Consider the following 21,170-nt stretch of genomic DNA (forward strand, 5'->3'; position numbering starts at 1 on the left):
TTTTTTTTATGACTGAAATATTAACTGATGATTCTGCCTTTTATAGAAATGTAAACTATTTTTTTTTTAATGCCAATTTATATTTTTATTTAAAAAGCTTCTTAGTCAGCACAACAGCCCCTTGCAGGTCTTGGCTGCCTCAACAGCTGACAAACGCCAGTGCCCCCTATCCGTACAACTCCCATCCAATTTCTAATCTTTAGGGTTTTCAAGTCATTTTCGACTTCGTTGAGCCATCAAGTAGGGGGTCTATCTCTAGGACGTGACCCCTTAAAGTTCTTAAAGGTGACTATTCTCATGGCGCTATTTTCAGATCTTTTCCATGGATGGTCCAGCCATCTCAGCCTATTGCTTCGGATTATTTGTGTAATTTGGAGCTGCTTATAGAGTCTGTAGAGCTCGAAGTTATATCTGGTTCGCCAACATCCCCTCTCTTGAATTGCACCAATATTGTCCAGTGACTGCTGTATATCTGAATTTAGGATCCAAGTTTCGCTTCCATTAAAGAGTACAGGAATAACGGGTTTCTAATAGAGCTTTAGCTTTGCTTTTCGGTTGAGAAGGTTCGATTCTAATTGTCTCCTCAGTTCTAAGAAACGCTTATTAACCATCTTTACTCTATTGGTGATTTCTGCTCTAAGTATGTTTTGATCCTTAACGACCGTACCAAGATATTTGAATTCGTTAACCCTTACAAAGATATAACCAGCAATCGTATTAAATATTGTATAAACTATTTATGTATTATTGAATGAAAAAGTACCATATGAGTATTTCGAGTTTAAATTGGAAATAAAACTCTGGATTTTTTTAAAAACCAGATATTCTATGAAATATAGATGGAAATGTAGTATTAAATTTTTCTTTAATGATCGATTTTGAGATACTTTGCTTTACTATAAAATTATTTTCAAGCCAATTCTCCAAAAATTATAGATTAGTAATTTTTATATTATATCAAGAATTTTACACATATTTTTGATTTTAGATTTACTAAAACTCCTGTATATAGTTCTATTTAATGCTCAGTGAGCCAAAAAAAAAAAAAAAAANAAAAAAAAAAAAAAAAAAAAAAAAAAAAAACACGTGGATTTCCCTGAATAACTTTTGATCTAATGATCGGATCTTCACGTTCAAGGACTCAATCTTAATATCTCAAGAAGGTCACCTCAAATATGCTAATTAATATGTGCAAACGATAAAGTGACGAAATTAGACACAAAACGTATTATCTCAGAATTAACATACCTTTTTTTTCGACTGGTTCGGATTTCTGACCCCCAAAATATAGAGGGTAATTGAATTTCAAAAAAGTAAAATATTTAAGAATTTGATTTCTCAGGAACTATTCAACCATTGCCATGTAAAAATTATATTCTTTTATACAAAATGTGTATACCTTACAATTCAAAATTTTCTCGGCCATTAATTTAAAATAATAATAAATAATTACTGAAATTTATTTTTTGCATGAAATTATCTTTGGATAGATGAACTTTATAATTGTTTGCAGAAGCTTTTCAATTCGCTTGAAAAGTTCTCCAATATTACGAAGTACGCAAAAAGTGAAATTAGCATTAAGGATCCAAACTTTGGAGCGCTCTCTTGACCAAATTATTGGGACCATATTTCACAGATAGCGGCTATCCCATACACTCCAGCAAATCGGAAAGTGGTCAAAATAATGATTGGCTATAAATTTTGTTTGATTATATAAATTATGCCTATAGAGGTCAATAAATCATCAATATTTATGCATTAACATCCTACATAATTTAGTTTTGAAACTTTGACTAGTTTGAAAGCAGTTGAAATTTAGATTAACAATAAATTATTTTTGCTAATAATACATGGATATAACATCTGCATTTGGCCGGGAAATGATTAAAACACGAGATATAATCCAGTACAGAGCTCAATTAATGCAAGCACTCTAGTTAATCGGACATAACTCGAAATTTCGACTGACTCAAAATTTTTAGTAGCAATCACGTGGTTATAAATTCTGCTTACAGCAAAGGTGTTCGGAAATGATTATTATTTAATTTGTCATCAGGCTTAAGAATTTTTAAAACTGTTTGTCCAATTCATCACTTCACAATTACCTATATCAATAATTTTAAGTATCTAAAGGAGCTTTAAATCTCACGTAACTAGCGAACTTGTTTGCTCCATAATGACGGACAGTTCAGCTCCCACTATAGAGGAACCTTATGCTGATCTAGAGTGACATAAATAAAGTATATACCTTCCAACCAATCTGATATCTATATAACTTCATTTTACGGAAGAACAGTTCAACGAGAAGTGACACCGCGTATCTCGGTCCTTGCGCAAGCTGACCACGCAGGGTGCGATTGTCAATACGAGCCGCGTCTCTACGAACAAACCACTGCGAGAAATATAGATATTAGGAACTAAGAGCTCTTATCACAGGATATAGTTCTTTCTAATGCGAACGGGAAACTAACTGGCGATTTTTTCACCGGTAAATATTATCCATCAATCTAGTTCTCACATTCATATGCGAAATTTTTGCATAAAAAAAACGCATCTGGTGAGAATAGTGAATTGGATTTTTAAAAGGTCATTTACACTGCTTACAAAAAAAAAATTGATTATATAAATCGGAGATGATTTAGAGTGAGGGGATTGGGGAGTTTTTCGTGGAATAATGTATTTCACCAATCAGATTCTTGCAAGCAATTTCAAAATCGCATATGCAATTTTTTCGAAAGAAGTATGAATGGCTCTTAAAGGGAATTCTCTTTGCATGCTATTTTTTAAAGGGTAAGAAAATTATTCGCGAATGAGAAATTGATTGCCGAGTTTTTCATTTCCGAATAACCACCAATTGGCTGTCATTCACGGACAATTTTTCGCTTGCTAGAAATATCACAGACAGTAAAAACGGCCCTAAATTCTATTCCCCTCTCTATTGCGTTAGGAGGTACGTAGTTTGCATGCAGTCTGAACAGTTCCCTAGAATTACGCTATAAATAAAAGTTAGGTTAAAGCGAAAATAGTAGCTAAAACAACACTGGTGAGATGAAGTAGATATTTATTTTTATTTGATAAAGTGAGTATTTTTTTTATTTTAAATCTTGCAAATTGTTTTAAATATGTTCTCTTAGTTTGAAAACTACATTTTAGGTTGTTTTACAGTTTATAATGTTGATTGTATTGTAGAAGAGATTTATCAAGTATGTAATATCCACAGTAACTAGTTTATTAATATTCGCCTATCATGTAGAACATTTTTTCCGAACAAGATAGGTAGGTAGGTATTTTATTTACGTCGAGCTGCACAATTTTTTCCCAAACGAACTTTTCGAATTTTGAACTACTAACTTTAAGTTCAAGAATGACGTCGAATCATTATATTTTTTTTGCAGAGACGTATGCGATATATAAATTAAGGAATTTTTGGGAATTCCATCTGTTTTATACATGTTTATTTGATATTATAAGCAAAAACATGTGCTATTTTTTTGCATATTTTAATCTTTTCGAATACTGTTTAGCTAGATTTTCTTAGAACTAAAAATTTTTGTGTCAAGAGATTGGTTTATAAACCTATCGTTTTTTTTTTAACCTTAAGGATTATTAAACTGAAGTAAACTATAAGCTTGGGAATTCAAATTTTATCTATCGATCAAGTCATTAGAAAAAAAATGTGTTTATAGGTCTGAAAACAATGCTTGAAAATTTTACAACATGATTAAATTTACTTATTTCCCTTTAGAAAGGTTGCGCATACGACATCCCTTTTCTTAATGTGTTATTATTATATTTATTCTGTTGCTGTGTATTTTGGTAAATTATCAATTTTATACAATTCTTGATACTTTTTATATAATTTTATCAGTTTTTCAGATTACTTTTTAAATTATTAAATACACCATAGCAATATATCATAGATTCAGCATAGTTATATTTAGCTTTTGCTTTGTGGAATTGTACTTTCTATCGATTTATTACACATTGCTATGAAAACATTTCTAGCTGTTGTCATATTAATAAGCACTACAACCTTTTTTAGGTAGACTTAAAGCTGTGTCTCCCAAGATCATATCATGCCACTCATCTTGGACTATTTATGATATTTCTAAGTGCTGCTGAAAACAGTTTTTAATGGAAAAGTCGTGTTTTTTCTTAATGAATATAGAAATTGACACAAATAACTGACTACACAGTTAGTCCTATTTTATCCCTGAAAGTACTCGGCCAAGGAAAAAAAATTGGTGTTCAACAAAAATTATTATTTTTTTTTGTTAAGCTAAGTGCATCTTAAATTTTTATTATTTGATTCCACTTGCATTATGAAAAGAAAATTAAAAAAGCAACCCCCGAGGAAAAAGAAAAGTAATATTGGAGCAGATCTGAATCACAAAATAGAAGATGTTTTCTACACGTGTGACATTTGCAAAACAGCTAAGCCTAAGTTTTCTTGCTATAGAGCATATTTGCATAATCACTATGCTGATAGTGTTAAAAAATGTTATAATTCTAGTGATCCCGCATGTGATTCACCTCGTGGGCGGACGAAAATAATAAAACTGGATGACTATGAAAAACATTTAAAGAAAACTGATCATAACTTCTATTGTTTATCACTTGAAGAAAATAGCAATGAAACTATCGCAAAGTTTCCTAAAATTGAAAGTGTTTTTTCTCTTGCTGATCAAAATTCTTTAGACTTTCAAAGTCAGGCTAGTTTTTCTCCTAAAATTATTAACAGTTTTTCTGTGAGCTTGGAAAATGCCAATTCACTGTATGAGTGTGGTTCAAATGGTACCTGCGTGGTATCAGAAGACCCGTTGCTTTCATATCCTTTGGAAGCAAAAGTGCATGAGAAAGAATTTAAAAATAATGAATCGGTTTGTGATACTCAGCCCTTTATGAAAAATATATCCTCAGATTCCAGATCTTTTTCAATTGAAAAGTCTATTCAATCTAGCAAAATTAAAGCAGAGCTTTTTGCAAATGATAAAATGGCTAGTTCCATGGAATTGAAATGCCACTCAGTTTTATTAAATGAAAAGATGAAGTGTGCAATACAATGTTCTACGTGTGGTCATTCATCCAATTATTGCCCTTATGAGAATATGCACAAATCTTGCGTGAGTAAAAGCAGTACAGATTTATCTTTAGATTCAAATTGCCTGTGTTACCATAATAAATGTGGTAGTTTAAAGAAGACAGAAAATAGTACAAATCAAACACTTGACTATTTTAAATCCACATGCATTTCAGAAGTTTGTAATGTTAGGAAGGACTTTAAAAACATAAGTTCTAATATGGATTTTGATATTATCAATTGTGAACTGACATCTGATAGCACTAAGAAGGAGGCAAATTATGAAAAATATAGTTTTCATCTTGAACACAATGTAAATTCCATAAATAAAGGAGATTTAAAGCTACCAATTTCAGACTTCACATTGCAAGATACAAATATGGCAAATTTAGAATCGCCAACTCCCAACCATACACATTGCCATAAAAATTTGGACAGAAATGGGATAAGCAAAATTCCTGAATTGGTTGCACAAATTAGTTACAACTGTTTTGCACCATATAAAATATGTGAAGAGGCTGCGAATAGTAAAGTTGGTGTATCTAATCAATCTGGTGCTAAAAATGCTTTTAATCATATGTCACCTTTACTTAGGACTAAACACACTAAGATGCCAGTATTAGTATCTACAGGTAATCGTGAAAAGTCTTCATTAAATGGCAAATATGGAGACTGCGATAAAAGTGCAAGTGAAGAAGTTAAGTTGATTGAAGATCCCAATTCAAAACCTCATTTTTATTTTGATCAAAGATCAAAGTTTGTTTGTGCTGAATGTTATTCTTCAGTTAACAAATGTGATATATCCACCCATTATAAAGAGCATGGTTATGTTTCTAATGTTTATAACATTTACGATTTGATCTCTTCCAAGCATTGATACTTGAAACTTATATACATAAGGGTTGCCCAGATGGAAAATGAAAAAGTGTGATACTGTACAAAATACAGCTACGATAACACTGCCGCAATTTAGGGTTTTAAAAGTGCATTCAAAACTTCTTTTAACTGGTCAACTTGAGAACCTTTAAAGTGAATGTAAAGTGGTTATTTTGACAATAGCAGAATTATATTTATTTGAGATCAAAATTTGTGTTTACCCTTGGATCCAATTTTAATGTATTTGTTCACAAAAACTAAAACATCAAATATTAATAACTATTTTTCTTAGACAGTCTTCGACAAAGCAACAACTATTCCAATGTTTAAATTAAGGTTACCTCAAAAAATCATACTTGAAAACTCATACTATATTTTGATTGCATCCATCATTGCATTTGCTTAAAATACACACAGGCTAGCTAATGAGTTATACGCAGTTTGCAATGCAATCCTCTTACCTGAATTTATATTCCAAGAGTGACAATGCTATGGCTACTGCATTTCTGACTATCACATATCTCAACCTTTCCTTTGGGCAACCCTTATATCTAGTCAATACTGAGCAAAAAATTCCAGTACTGTCGAAAAATGTTTTTAATGCCATAAGTTGCGACATGTTTTTACTCTTAATATCTTCATAGTATTGTTTTGGCAAAAAAGTAATTTGTGCTTTTTAGTGTGAAATAAAACTCAAATTTTTCAAGATAAAAATTAGTTTTAATCAGTCCGATATCTTCCATTCTGTTCCATGATTTTTTGCCATCGTTCTGGTAGCTTCATGGTTTTTATCCCATAGAACTTAACAACAAAAAACTCAACCAAGTGTGATTTGAAGTCATCATGATTATTGAAAAGTTAACTATTTAAGAAGTTTTGAGATACATAATAGTCCGATTGTGCAAGACCGGGACTATATGGAGAATGTGACAGTACTTTCCAGCCACTCAACTATAGTTTTGTACTTAGGCTTTGCATTGTGGTGAAATAAGATTCCTTTAGAATTTGTAATCCTCGATGTAGCTCTGATCTTACACTATCGTATTATCATTTATTTCAAAGCTTGCAAAACTTCTTTGGAATTTAAAAATTTCAGTAATGATGATCTGAAATCACTTTTGAATGAGTATTTTGCTGATATAGAAGTTCTATGATTGCAAGATCATGAAGCTACCAAAAAGTCGGTAAACGGTTATCAAACAGAATGGAAGGTATTTGTTGGGTTAAAGTTAATTTTTTTGTATTGAAAATTTTGAGTTTTATTTCGTACTAAAAATGCTCCAAAATTACTTTCTTTGCAACCCAACAGTTTAAAAATGAATTTTAAAGTGTTCTTTTATTGTGGTTATTTTATATTATTCTTACTTGTTTTTTTTTTTATTCTCAAAAATTTTGTTATATATTGATAAACACATTTATGCTTAATTTTAATTTTTTATAGATAGATTTCCTTTTTACATGTTTTTTTTTTTTAAAATCTGAAATATTATTTTCACAATTTAAATTATTGATTTTAAAATAAAATTTTTTTCATTTCTTTTTGAAATATTGAGGTATAATTAATGTCTAATTTGAATATATTTTAAAAGTAGTTTAATTCATTATTATTAACATTTTGCAAATTGTTTTCTTAATTTTGACTCCGATCTTTATAATTAGAAATTATTTTTAACTTGTCTAAGTTGTGAAATTAAAGTAGTAATCTTAGTAATTTTGTACTATTAAATAAAAAATGAATTTTTAATTACTATTTTATTGTTGCGAAACATTTCTTATTATTTTGGTTTTCTTAAGCGACTTATATGTTGATAAATTAACTTATGCTCTATTGTATTCTAATGTATTTTAAGAATTTAATTTTTAAAATTTATTACAGTATTACCTACACATTTCTCTTTGTAAAAGTTTCTTTTGTAATTATGTCTTTGACTGTTATTATTTATTTTAAAAAAATTTATGTTGGAAAAAAATTACAATTTTATTTATTTGCATTTTTTCAATAGTTTTCGTAAATATAACTTTTTTATAAGTATTTTTTTAAAGACTTGTCAGAAATTGGGCACTTTTATTAACATAATCAAAGGGCAATTTAACAACAATAAAAAATAAAAACGCACAAAGTGAAATAGACTGGAAATCTGGTTTGAAACTTCCCCAATTGTATTGACATCTCTTGTGAAGTTATCTGTAAATATGTTTGCATTTGATGTTTTGAATTTCAAATGTGTGTAATTTTTATTTGTTTCCTCTAAAAAAAGAAAAAAAAATTGTGATATTTACAATGTTTTCAAATAAAAATTACTAAACATTTCCGAATTTTAAGTTATATCAAATTATTTATTGCCATAAAAAATTATATGTACTTGTGTGAAATAAAGCTTTTATGCAAAGCTTTTATGATTTTTGTTTTATAATTTGTAGTCTGTAATTTTTATAGTTCGTGATCTTTTATTTTATTTTTATAAAATATGTTCTCTGTGCATATAAATTACATTGTAACTAACATTGCAAAGTGTTTTGAATATGTACGCATTTAAAATAAATTATGTAAACTTGCCCATTTTAAACTTTTTCTTTTAATCTGACTTTTTTTATATACTTTTTTTAAAACATTTTTTTAAAATTAAGAGTATGACAAGAAATGTTATATTTCAATTAAAATTTGGACTTTTAACTACTTAAAAAAAAAAAAACTATTTAAATTGTTTATAAAATGTTTTTACAAGTTGTAATTTTAAATATATTTCAAAGTTGTCCTGTGGTGAATTTTGAAAGGAAAAGAAAAAGCTCTTTAAATTTCTGATCAAGTGTGTTTCTACACATTTTTGAATATGTGTAAACACATTTTTGAACAGTCATTTAATGACATTTCAATTGAATGGAAAGGCTTTCAAATGCTTCTCTCTATAGTCCATTTTTCGAGTAAGTCCATTTCAGTCCTCTTTTTAATGTTTTGGTTCTCTTGATTCTTTTTTGAATGATTTGAAAAGCTATTTAAGGACATTTAGAGGACTCTAAAATTGTGATTTGTGCTAAATTTGCTCAGTAGCCTCTCTCCTCATCGTTTATGTTGTTAGAAAGCCTGTGACATAAATGGTTTGTTTTATTTATAAATCAAGTATCAAAACTGGAACATGGGAGTTTGTTTACTAATTAAATTTTCCCACATGAGGACTCAGATTAATCACTTCTAAATTTTTCGCGTCCCTTTTGTTCATTTGATTTAATATAGATAGGATCGAAATGCTGCTTTTTTTTAAAGCCTGATTTACATAAAAAATATAAATAATTTGATTGGTTTAACTGGGGGCCATCCACAAAGTGTATAGGTGATTGTAGTAATTTATTCTACCAGACTTTTTTTTCTCTTTTCTTTCTGAATTTCAAGGATTTTCGAATAATATTTTATAGGAAGAAAAAAACTTGATGAATTAAATTTTTCTACCTGGGAATTTTATAAGGTTGAATTTGGAGAATCATACATTTATTTGCTATTTTTAGAAGGGGAAAGATAGAGATTAAATGTTTTAAATATCTGAATGACTTTATTTGTAATATTTTTTTAAAAATGATCCATATCTGATTGACAATTCGAAATAATGACTAAACTTTTAGAGTAATAAACTGAGGGGTTGTTAAGAAAATGTTTAGCTGCATTTGAAATTTAAGTAGAAAACCTTTTTATTAATAAAAATCTTAAGTTCTGTTTAAAATATATTAAACACATTACAATTTTAAACAGAATATGAAACTTCAAATTGTCTATTAGTAAGAAATTATTTCAATTGAAATTTCTGTAAGTAATGATTTTATAAATCGGTTAACAGGAGTATTATATAACTTGCAGTGAAATTACTGAAAATATTTATAAAAATATTTATGAAATTAATTTATATTTTACACTTACTGTAATAGTTAGTAATAAATTTGTAATTTGAAAAATATGTTTCTGAAGATTTATCTTAAGTTCAGTTTTTTTCCCCTTTCAAAACTGCTTTAAGATTTATTTAGATTTAGATAATCATGTCTTTAAGATTTATTTATAATTCTAAAAGCGCTGAGTTCACACCCTTCATTTATCTAATACATATTATTAAGAAATGTGGTGACAAATTTGATATGATTTAGGTTTATCGTTTGAAAAATGGTATATTTCTTATTTAAAAGTATTGAAATTAACCATTCAGTAATCACAAATTTATCAGAGCGCTGAATTGAAAAAGCATAATACTAATTTACCTTGGACGATCGTTTTAAAATTGTATTTCTCCAAAAAATTTATTGAAATTTTTTTTAAATTATTTAATTAAAGTGATATCGAGGGAATAAAAATAGTAAAAATTTGTAAAAACAGTTAGTGGAAGTTCAGACTCGTTTTGTTTTTGAAAACCCCAATCAAAAGAGTGTCTCAAAAATGGTGTACTTTTAAGCTAAATTACTAATTTAACTTATTGTAAAATTGCTATCTTGTTAGAGGGATTCTGTGTTAATTCTGTTTAACTGCTTTTTTTTTCTTAACGAACAAGATTGAATGCAATTGATTTTAACTATAAATAGTCACCTTAAAGCTTTATTTTTTGAAAACCTGAATAATCCTCCTAAGTCTTTTTTTTTTAATTTCTAATGGCTCTCTATCCCCCCTTTTCTTTGGTTAATCCCTTGGCGCAAAAATTTTATAAGCCTATTTTTCATATATTTTTTTCATTATTTTGTATTAATTTAGCTCAAAACATGTGAAAATTATTATATTCAGCATTTTAATAGTTATGGTTATGAAATACAGCATCAAACAACGTTGTTTTTTTCTGCATTAAAGTTAAAATTTTCTAAACACGGCTCACTTCCAAACAATAATTTTTTAAGGTTGCACTTATTTGCAGTTATTTAAAAGAAATAATCATTCAGCACTGAAATTTCTCTAATTTACGAAATCAATTATTGATAAATTTTTGAAATGAATGGAAAAAGAAAAAAAAAGTCAAATGACTTATTTTTAGTTTTATATTTTAGTACAAATAATACCGATAATCTAACAGATTGTTTATAGTAACTATAAGATTGTTTTTTATGTTTAAAAAATACCAAAATATTTCTTTGCTTGTAATTAGAACGCCAAAAAAATTTATAAAATGGACAGGGCCTCATTTGCGTTTAAGGTTTAAAAGATGTGGGGAACCCTGAAATGGTTAAATGCATTTGTTTTAACTTCAATCACCCTGAATAAGAAAACACCCTGACAGTTTCTCTCACAGATTCACTTTTTTTATTTTTTATAACTATTGCTACATTTTGAAAAAATTGTATGTTACAACAACAATATAGAATTTTTTTTCTGTTGGTGCATTACTTTCAATATAAGTTTATTTTCTCAACTTTCTTTTTCCTCCCAAATTTTAGTTTACGTTATTATCAATGTTGTGCTGCACAATAATTTATTGTACTAAATTATATACATAATAAAATGAAAATATTTTCTTACTTCTTTCCACCCCTACATTCTGTACAGTTATCACTTTGATAGAAAAGCGTGTTCGTTATTTGGAATAATGTTTCAAAGATAGCCAAATTTCTTGTTCTTCAAAAATTTCAAAGTCAGTGCACGAACAGGAAAAAAGATTATTTGGTTTTGACGGTGCTGTTTTTTTTCTCTCAGTTTTTTGCTCGTTACAGTGTAAAATTTTTCTGCTTTCTCTGTTTACAGCATTTTATTTAAACTTATTAGGTGATCATTTCAGGCTCCGTAGTGGGTCAAAGAAAAAATCAGGACATTTTTTGGAACAGAAGACATATACCTAAACTAAACTCAGTGGCGAGACAGCCAAGGCCTACAGTGCCCATCTCAGTTTTCTTGACCTTTGGGCACTGCGGTGGAAGAGCAGATGTTCTGGTTGGGTGGGAAGTAAGTCTGAGTCAACCTTCTCCGGCCCGAGGATCGAACCAAGGACCTGTGGCACGACAGAGCGAAGCGCTACCACTCAGCCGTCTAGACATATACCACAGATTATTAAAAAAAAACAGTGACAAACGGTATACGGTATAATTTTGTTAATAAAACTGGACAACTCGTTATTAAAGTACGGTTTCAATGATTTTTAAGCAAAAACACAGTAATTATGCCACTTAACGTTTTTGTACAAAAGTAATGTCGTGGATAATCTATGATATAACTACTGTATTTTTGATTGGAATTAATATTTTTTTAACTGCGGTGAAAGAGATGAATCAATAATTGTAAAACTAAAAACTCCATCCTGCAAGATTTGTTACTGAATATGCTGAAAATAATGAATAAGCATATGACCCTTGAATACATCCCCATGGAAATTTGATAATGTAAAATAGTCAATTGAGTTTTCTTTTTCTTAAAATAACTGAATTCCCAATAGTTTGAAACAATTAATCCTTCCGCTAAGGTTATCTGTCTGGACCATGCTTGTGTGGACGATCCTCAAGTTTAAGCTATCGAATTTTGTCACTTTTACTGGTTAATTGTTTTTGAAAACATATTTATGTTTTTATTTACTTAATGAAGGGCTAGGCAGTATGCTTCACTTTTTCCAAAAGGAACATTTTTACATCAAACTGTCTCTTACAATTGTTTTTACATAAGTACTTCACGATTTTATAGAATTTCCACTAGATAGCAGTTTAGTTTACAGAAATATATTATTGTTTATCTAAAACTTTTATTGTTTTTAACAAATACGCTTTCCGGTACAATTTGAAAAAGTGGCTCATCACTTAATTTACCAAAGATCTTTAATTATAAAAAAATAAATAAAAGAATACAAGCTTGGAATTTAGTTTTTAAATAAAATAATAAAACACCGTTTTAAAAATAACATTTTATTTTTGTAAAAAGACTAGAAAACTGTACAAATATATATATACACAAAATCTTCTTAAGTGCAATACATACAAAATATATCACAAATAGTTTTTTTGTTGGATGCAGTGTAAAAGTTCGTATAAAACATAATTTTTGAGAATAAATAAAAGCTAAAATAGTATAAATTAATATAAATAAAAACAATAAGAGTTTTTATAAAATATAGTGTAAAATTTGTAGAAAAATATTTTAAAGTAAAAATTTTGATCAATAAATAAAAATCATAACATTATAAATTAATAAAATGAAAAAATTATAGACTAGATAAAAAAGTGAAACAAAAACTAATTTTACTTAGTAATAATATTTTACTAAAAAATTAAGTTTTAATGTTTCAATAGCTCACTTATAATATTAACTCATACAAAAGTAAATATCAAGTTAATGGTTTCTTATGCAATATAATTTTACTTGGTGCATTAATTTACTGTACAATATATAAATTTTTTGAAGGCACACTCTGTATTACTAAACATTAGTAATTCAATGAATATAGTAGTATGATTTTTTATTATTAGGATATACTTTTATGTTTATGTAACAAAATCTGCTTAAATAGTTATCAAGTGTACATAATTTAAGCTATTAAAATATATCATGCGTATTATTTTATTACAAAATATATATCATTAAATAGTAAAGATTATTGTCTTATATCAAAAATAGTTTTAAAAAATGGAAAAATCTTTTCATAAACAATATTCAATTTTATATTTTAACTTGTTAATTTTTAAGTATCAACAAATCAATATAATAATGATTGTGAGTATAAAATTGAAATAAATTTTGAATTATATTATATAAATAATTTGACGCCAAAAAAGGATTTAGGTTAACTCAACTTTACTGAGATAAATTAAAATAAAATTATCTGTCCTCAATTGACATTATAGAGAAATTATAGTAATTTTAAGAGAAAGTATGCAGTTTAATGGTACTATCCGACTTCACCAGTTATAAGGTTAATAATCTTTATAGATTAATTTTAATATAAAGGCTAATCTTTTTTATGCAAGAACATTATATCTAAGATACAATGCTAGAATTTTCCATTTCTTACATTATGAAACCAGAATATTTTAAGATTATGATCACAATTTAAGAAACTTTTTACTTTTTAGAAGACAAATAAAAATGCTTTTCTTAAACATTTTATTATGCAAAATAAAGTATATTTCTATGCAATTTTTTCCATAAAAATACAATTTTTAAAAAAATATCTTTTTGATCATAAAGTTTCTTAAATACTTGATATAAATAGTAAGTACTTTTAAACAAAAAGGGTAAATGTTTTTTTTTCTCTAACAGCTTGTTTAGTATAAGGTGTTCTAAGACATATTTCTTATTTTATTATTATTAGTTATATCATTTCAGACCTCGGTAAATTTTTAAAATGAAATAATGTGTAAATATTTTTTTAACTGTCTAAGATGCTTCTTAGAGTTGCAACCTTCGTTATTAGAAAAATATATTTTTAAGATAGGATGGGAATAAAAATTTTCTGTTGTGGTTTTTTAAAAAACTATAATATTAAACTCTATATGCAAGTAATAAACTATTACTGTGCCTATCTATCATTGTCAATAAGCAAGCTCTGCACCCCATGGTCTGTATGGCCTACCAGTGGAAGCGCCATGTTGATTAAATGCACCTGCGCTTCCATAACCACCACTAGAAAATCCATGTCCTCCAAGGTACTGATTGGAACTTGACATTTGAGGTAGAGAAGGTACCATAGATGGCGCAGATGGTGGATGCTGTACCAGTGTCATACTTGATGACTGTGTTGTTGAGGTATTTACCGGCACATGATTGGCAGAAGATCTTGTACAATGTCCTGATGGGTTAAAGGAATTGTCCATATGTTGACCCAGTCTTGCTGGCTCGGAATATGGATAAGAAGTTTGTAGTGATGCTTCTGGGATTTGGGGTCCCATTGAGGCTGATGGGCCTGGATATTGGGGCGTAGGAGCTGGTGGCAGGGATGAAGGGAATGAAGTAGGGTTCCAGGTTGGTTGTACTGACGTTTTCAATGACAGTTCTCTTTGAGCTGAGTAACACTGAAGATGGCTCATGAGTCTCACTCTTAGAGGATCTTGCAAGTCCATGCCTTCAATTGCAACTAAGTAACGTGCTACTTCTGATGCACATTCTCTGAATCCAATAATATGGTAATCCATTGCAAATTTATGGGGATCAAAAGATAAAGCATCAAAACCTGGAATAAAAGAGAAATTGTTGAAATAGATATCATGTAAAAGTTACTACAAATTCATGAAAAATTATCTTAATTCAAAAAGTGCAGGTGATAAGTTTTAGTAGTATATATATATATTCAATTTAATACTATATCCTAAGTAATTAATTATTTTGTAAGAAAAATCGTTAAATTACAAAGGCTAAGTCCAAGAAACATTTTTATGACCGAACAATTTATTTTTATGAAACAGTGTAATTATAATGATATTCTCATTTTAAAAATTGCTTTTAATTAAAAAATATATTTATAATAAATGTCATGCGTATCAAATTTTCTATTCACTACAGATCTTTATTACCAATATCTGATTTAAGAAGTCAAATAAATATTATAAATTTTTTTTATTATTAATCTTTAAAAATTTTACGATATTGCACCATTAAATGTTGATAAATTGATATAGATTAAATTCTAGAAGCATTTGCAGTTTTAAATAACGGTAGTAGTTTTGAAAGCTTTTTTACATTAAGTTAATAAGACAAACGAAAATTTTTAAATAATATTTTTGCAATTAAATAGAAATTTGATATAATGCAATTTCAATTTCACCTCCTATTAATATAAATAAATAAATGAGATTAGAAAAGAATGTTACCTTTTGCATGAAGCATTTTCAAGTGATCCACTGTTAACTGAAGAATTTCTGCTTTTTCTAATTTTGCTGAACCCTGCAATATAAGGTCAATGAAATTAAAATTAAAAAAAAAAACAGTTTAAAGTTATTTATTAACGCAAATGGCTTTTACTTCAGTTGATGATTTTTCTAATTATAAAGTCCTTAACTGATTATGCCAAACATGCCTAATTTTTAAAACAGGACAGTAAGATAATTGATTGAAGTAGCAGGAAATTATATTAACCATGAATTGTAGACTTAATTAGTTTAATTTTATAATGCAAATTATTTAAATTTAGTAAACATGCCATTTAAGTACAAGATCGTAAATTATTATTATTTTTTTTTAATTTTTTATTTTTTTCCATTTTTTTATTATTTTAGTAATATTTTTAATACTATGAATCATATTTATAATTTTAACTAATTCCGCTTCTTTACAAGATTCAATTTAGTTTTGGTAACTTAAAGAAATGTTAGCAGTTTTAATATAATTGTGCACTACTTAGTACTAAGGCAAGATTTAAAATGAAACTCACAAAAACGGTACTCATGAGAGTTATTTAAACTAAATTATGGAAAAACTTGTTAGAAACAAAGAAAAAGTTCAGTTAATTTGAAAATTCAGTTTTCTCAAATACTTTATTATTTAATCCATAAAAGGTTTAAATCACATAAATATTCGAAATAAAAATAATAAAGGAATGAAATAGTTTCAAATTGAAGAATTCACCAATTGAAGACAAAGAGATGAATTGGCATAAGTATAGATAAACAATGCATTAAAATTTTTTTTCATTAGAAATTTATGTTGCAAAAACTTTTATTTGACATTTAATTATGTAAAATAGATATTTATAGAGCATCCATAAAATAAATGTAGTTTTATTTGAACAATTTAGTTAATAATAACCAATCATAACAAATTACCTGCTTTTCGAAGGCTGCCGGGACCAATCTTCTAAGTTCTGACAACGAACTGTTGATTCGATCTCTTCTCCTTTTTTCAATAATCTAAAAATTTGAAAAATAAATAAATTTTTATGATGCATGTGATCTAAAAATACATAATTGAAATTAAAGTAATAAATTGCAATTTAGATCTGTTTCAAACAGGGTGTTAAAGATTAAAAAGGTGATTTTAGTTAATTAAGTTTAATTTTTTTTAAAAATTATTATTTTAAATAATTAAAAGAGCAATCATAAGGATAATTCACCATTCTTTTAAATTGATTTTGAAACTGAAAAGAAGAAAAAAAAATATTTCTTAAATAAATGTAATATCTGACACAGTCATGTTTTACAATATTATTATATTAATAAATTTAAACTTAAATGTGTAAAAATTATGCTTGAATGTTTAATAACTTTAAAAAGGAACTTAATATTCCTTCAACTAAAAAAAATCATAATGTTTTTCCTTTTTTTAAATATATTTTTCCTTAAACTTAGGTTTTAAACTAATATTTTTGCTATTAAAAAAAATCCAACTATAAAGAATAATACCTAACTAATAATAAATAGTAATAAACTAATTCTTACCCCTCGTCTTCTTTTCCTGTTCAACATTTGGCAGCTATCATTACTTTGTGTTGGTGTTCTGAAAGAGATGAACATGTTTAAAATTCGATGCAATTAAAAACATAGAACTTTACATTAAGATTAATTCTTAAACATATTAATAATATAAAATTGCTGGTCATATATTTCAGAAAAATTGAAAAACAAGGCATGCACAAAATTTGTAAAACTAGTTTTACCGCAACATCATTTAATTCGTCAAGAAATTGGAAATTATACATTACATTGAAACTAATTACGAAATAATAGTACGAGATTACACGAATTATATTTCAGAATAAGCAGAAGTAAACAGACGCGTGTAATTTCTGTAAAAATAGTTTTTCCGCAACAACATTGTTTCGCAGGAGAAACTACTTGAACGAAAAAGCAGTTATCAATGATTGAAATAATAAAATCCTCGAGCTTCCAAGATAGATTTATTCAAAATATAAATAATAGTATGAAATTACACGGATTGTATTTCAGAAAAATAACAATTATCAGAAGTAAACAGACGTGAAAAATTTTTGTAAAGCAGGTTTCTTCGCTATAACATTGTTCCATAAAAGAAATTATTTCAACAAAAACACAGGCATCTATGATAGAAATAATAAAATTCACGGGTATCCAAGACTAACTTATTTAAATATAAATAGTAGTATGAAATTCCACGGATAGTATTTCAGAAAAATCACAGTAAGCTTAAGAAAACAGACGCGTGAAATTTCTGTAAAACTAGTTTCTCCGCAACAACATTGTTCCGTAGGAGAAACTACTTGAACAAAATCACGGGCATCCATGATTGAAATAATATGAAATACGCGTTTTTGCTTAAGTTAGTAAATTCCATAAAGCTGGTTTTACTGCAACAACATCGATCCTTAAGAGAAACTATTTAATTGATATGTGTGTTTCTATTTAAAACACGCACATCCAGTAAAGCAAATTATTTAATTTTACAGAGAATATTAATTTCTCACTTAATAGTTTTTAATGACTTATAATTAGACAAAAGACAACAATATCAGTTAAGATTATTGTGTAAATCAATTAATTCATTAATATATTTGTAACAAATTTGCACACGCATTTCTAAAAAATCACAATAAACAGAAGAGTAAAAATTCCGTAAAACCAGTTTTACAACGGCAAACTTTTACTATATAAAAACTTCTTTAATAAAAACACTGATTTAATTGAACACATTATTTTAAATTTTACATATAAATTACTCTTGTAATAATCGCGAACAATAATAGAAACTGTGGGATAACAAATTCTTTGAAATTAGTTTCATTACAACGTTATTATGCTGAGGTAAAGCTTTTTATGGTACAATAGTGATGTAGATCTGTAGAGAAATTAAAGAAGCAATGAAAACTTCTTACGAATAGGCTGTCAAAAATACTGTAAATAAAAGAAAATTATATATTTTCTTATTAATTTAGTAATTCTAAAATATATAATTATGAAGTTACAAGCAAGTCTGTAAAACTAGTTTCACTGCAATAGTAGCATTCTGTAGGAGAAATGTGTTAGCAGATAAATATATGTTGTTACATATGGCTTTATAACCAGATATTTAGATTGTAAAGTAAATATTAATTGCACATTTTTAAATGATTGAAAATAAAAATAAATTACCCAATGTTAATAATGAATAAGAGAAAAATAAACAACAGAAATATTTTTGCACTTTTAAATAATTTATGCTCAACTAATGCGTACTCGTAAGGAAGTAAAGATTATACCAGCCTTTAATTTAATTTGACACGAAATAAAATTAAAAGTCTCAATTTATTGTTTATAAAACGAAATAAGAATATCATGTATGTTTATAATTTTTCTTTTCTAACTTAAATTGTCATTTTCAAACTAATAATGATAATAATAAAAATAATCAAAGCTAAGAATACCATTTACCTGAAAAGCAATCAACTTATTCTTCAGATAAATATCCTTGAAAAATTTTACATTTTTATAAACCATTTTTAATGTGATTTTTCGCAACTTTATGAAACATGAAGGAATGAGTAAAATTTTAATAAAGATATATTTATTCATCTCATCATATCATAAAATTAAAAAGAAAACAAAACAATCAGCAACTTTAAAAATTTCATTGCATATCATATCGAAAAGCATATTCCGTTATTAATAACCGAAAAGCATATTCCGATAGAATTAAAAATGAATGCTTCCAAAAATATTCCAAAAGAATATTCCATAATAATTAAAAATGAATGCTTCCAAAATTTAGGAAAACCGCTTATTAAAAGGGTAATTTAATTGATCTGACGAAGTTCATTGAGTCCATTTTTTAAAAAAAAAATCCAACTCCTTACGAGGAAAAAGGAACAACTTGATTGTTCGTTGTCCACTTACCCTTTGGAATCATCGCCAAAGACATCGTCACATTCAGAGTCCATATCACTGAGATTTCGCTTCATGTCTACCTGCTTTGAGAATGGTTAGGAAGTTGTAAGGGGTGCACAACACACGACCAGCACTCGCCAAGGCACACGAGCTTACTGAGTTCAAACTGTACCGCGCCACGCGACTTGTACTTCCTTCGTCTATTGTGGAACTTTGGCTGAAACGTGCATTGAATGAATGGGTTTCCATACGAACGTACGCCAGGGCTGGCGGTCGCCAAAGAGCAGGTGATTTGCCGTGAAGAGATGATGGGAAAATTGCACCGTATGGCTGTTGTCACAATATTTATTCGAAACCGTTTTATTTATCACAAACTCTATATCAGCAAATTTTTAATTGAACTTAAATAAAGTGCCTGGTAATCGCTAAAAAGTGAAAGAAAAGTTTATTTTACATGTTTCATTCAAAATTAAAGTAATTTAGTATAAAATATATTATCCTTTTAAAGAATATATTTCAGTTCACAAGGTCTCCCATAATTGTTTTTAATTTCATGTGATATTTAAAGAACTCGCAATATTTCTTAAATACTGTTGAATATATATTAAAAATTCTATAATGTGTGTAAATTCTTTTTAAATGAACATTAAATTTTTATTATTAAAACGAAGGTCTAATGATAATTAAAGAGTAAAAAAAGCTAATTCCATAAATTTTATATAAATTGACTGAATTTCAAATAAAATACGTTACTGATTTAAAGTATTTGCTCAGCTCATTAACCCCTTCCTTAATTTTTCTTAATTTCTCTTGGTAATTTTTAAGAAGTACGCTTTATTTTTATTCATTTTAAAATTAGGAAAATTAGTTCCCAAAACTTCAGTTTTTTAATTAATAAAATAAAAGCTTTAATAAGTTTTTTTAATCTATAATGATGAAAAAAATCCTTTAATAATTTTATAGAATTAGAATGTGTTTTGAACTGCAGTTGCAAAGTTTTTTATATGAAGATATGAAAAAAATGTGCATTAGATTTGAATAAACTAAATGTTTGTTTTAACGAAAATAAACACTAAATTTCAAAATATATTTAATAAATCTAAAAATTAAATATTAATTTTATGTTATTTAAAATTTGAACTTTAAACTTAAATAAAAAATCAATTCATGATTTTTATTAAAGCTATTAAAATTTGTAAAAGTTACTAAGAAAGTTTAGCAACTTTAATGAAAGAGCATTTTAAGTGTGAATTTAGCAAAATAGAGAAAATTATCCCCATTTATGAGCTTGGTTGAATAAAATCTTTCATAATTACAGTTGACCATAACATGTTTTAAGTTCCAAGTGAATCAAAAAATATTTATAAGAATTTAAAATTATCAATTTTTAGTATCTACAAAGAAAAAAAATTATACCTTATAAAGAACGCATGCTTAACTGTTTAATAAAAAAATTGTATAAGAAATATACTTTTCTATCATAAGAGTATAGTTCCAAAACTGGTTTTAT

At 27.4% G+C, this 21,170-nt stretch overlaps 2 protein-coding genes across 6 annotated transcripts; one reads left to right on the forward strand and one right to left on the reverse strand.

The window, feature by feature from the left end:
• Positions 1–2,958: 2,958 nt before the first annotated feature.
• On the forward strand, positions 2,959–8,223 carry LOC107456938 (uncharacterized). Of its 4 annotated transcripts, none has more exons than XM_016074934.3 (2): positions 2,959–3,079; positions 4,043–8,223. In XM_016074934.3, exon 2 carries the CDS (start codon positions 4,323–4,325, stop codon positions 5,955–5,957), a length of 1,635 nt encoding a protein of 544 aa, XP_015930420.1. In that variant the 5' UTR covers positions 2,959–3,079; positions 4,043–4,322; the 3' UTR covers positions 5,958–8,223. The 4 variants fall into 4 exon arrangements, with proteins under 4 accessions (XP_015930420.1, XP_042901242.1, XP_042901241.1 ...); XM_043045308.2 differs by having other exon boundaries at positions 3,056–3,280; positions 4,043–8,217; XM_043045307.2 differs by having other exon boundaries at positions 3,056–3,276; positions 4,043–8,217.
• A 5,349-nt stretch (positions 8,224–13,572) lies between these two features.
• LOC107456910 (hairy/enhancer-of-split related with YRPW motif protein) lies at positions 13,573–19,867 on the reverse strand. 2 transcript variants are annotated; one of them, XM_016074888.3, is made up of 5 exons: positions 19,670–19,867; positions 17,264–17,321; positions 16,652–16,735; positions 15,701–15,773; positions 13,573–15,063 (listed from the first exon to the last, which is right to left on the reverse strand). In XM_016074888.3, exons 1-5 carry the CDS (start codon positions 19,732–19,734, stop codon positions 14,426–14,428), a joined length of 918 nt encoding a protein of 305 aa, XP_015930374.1. In that variant the 5' UTR covers positions 19,735–19,867; the 3' UTR covers positions 13,573–14,425. The 2 variants fall into 2 exon arrangements, with proteins under 2 accessions (XP_015930374.1, XP_015930375.1); XM_016074889.3 differs by having other exon boundaries at positions 14,136–15,063; positions 19,208–19,674.
• Positions 19,868–21,170: the final 1,303 nt, after the last annotated feature.

Source organism: Parasteatoda tepidariorum, chromosome 6, assembly GCF_043381705.1.
Source record: "Parasteatoda tepidariorum isolate YZ-2023 chromosome 6, CAS_Ptep_4.0, whole genome shotgun sequence".
Lineage (NCBI taxonomy): Eukaryota > Metazoa > Arthropoda > Arachnida > Araneae > Theridiidae > Parasteatoda > Parasteatoda tepidariorum.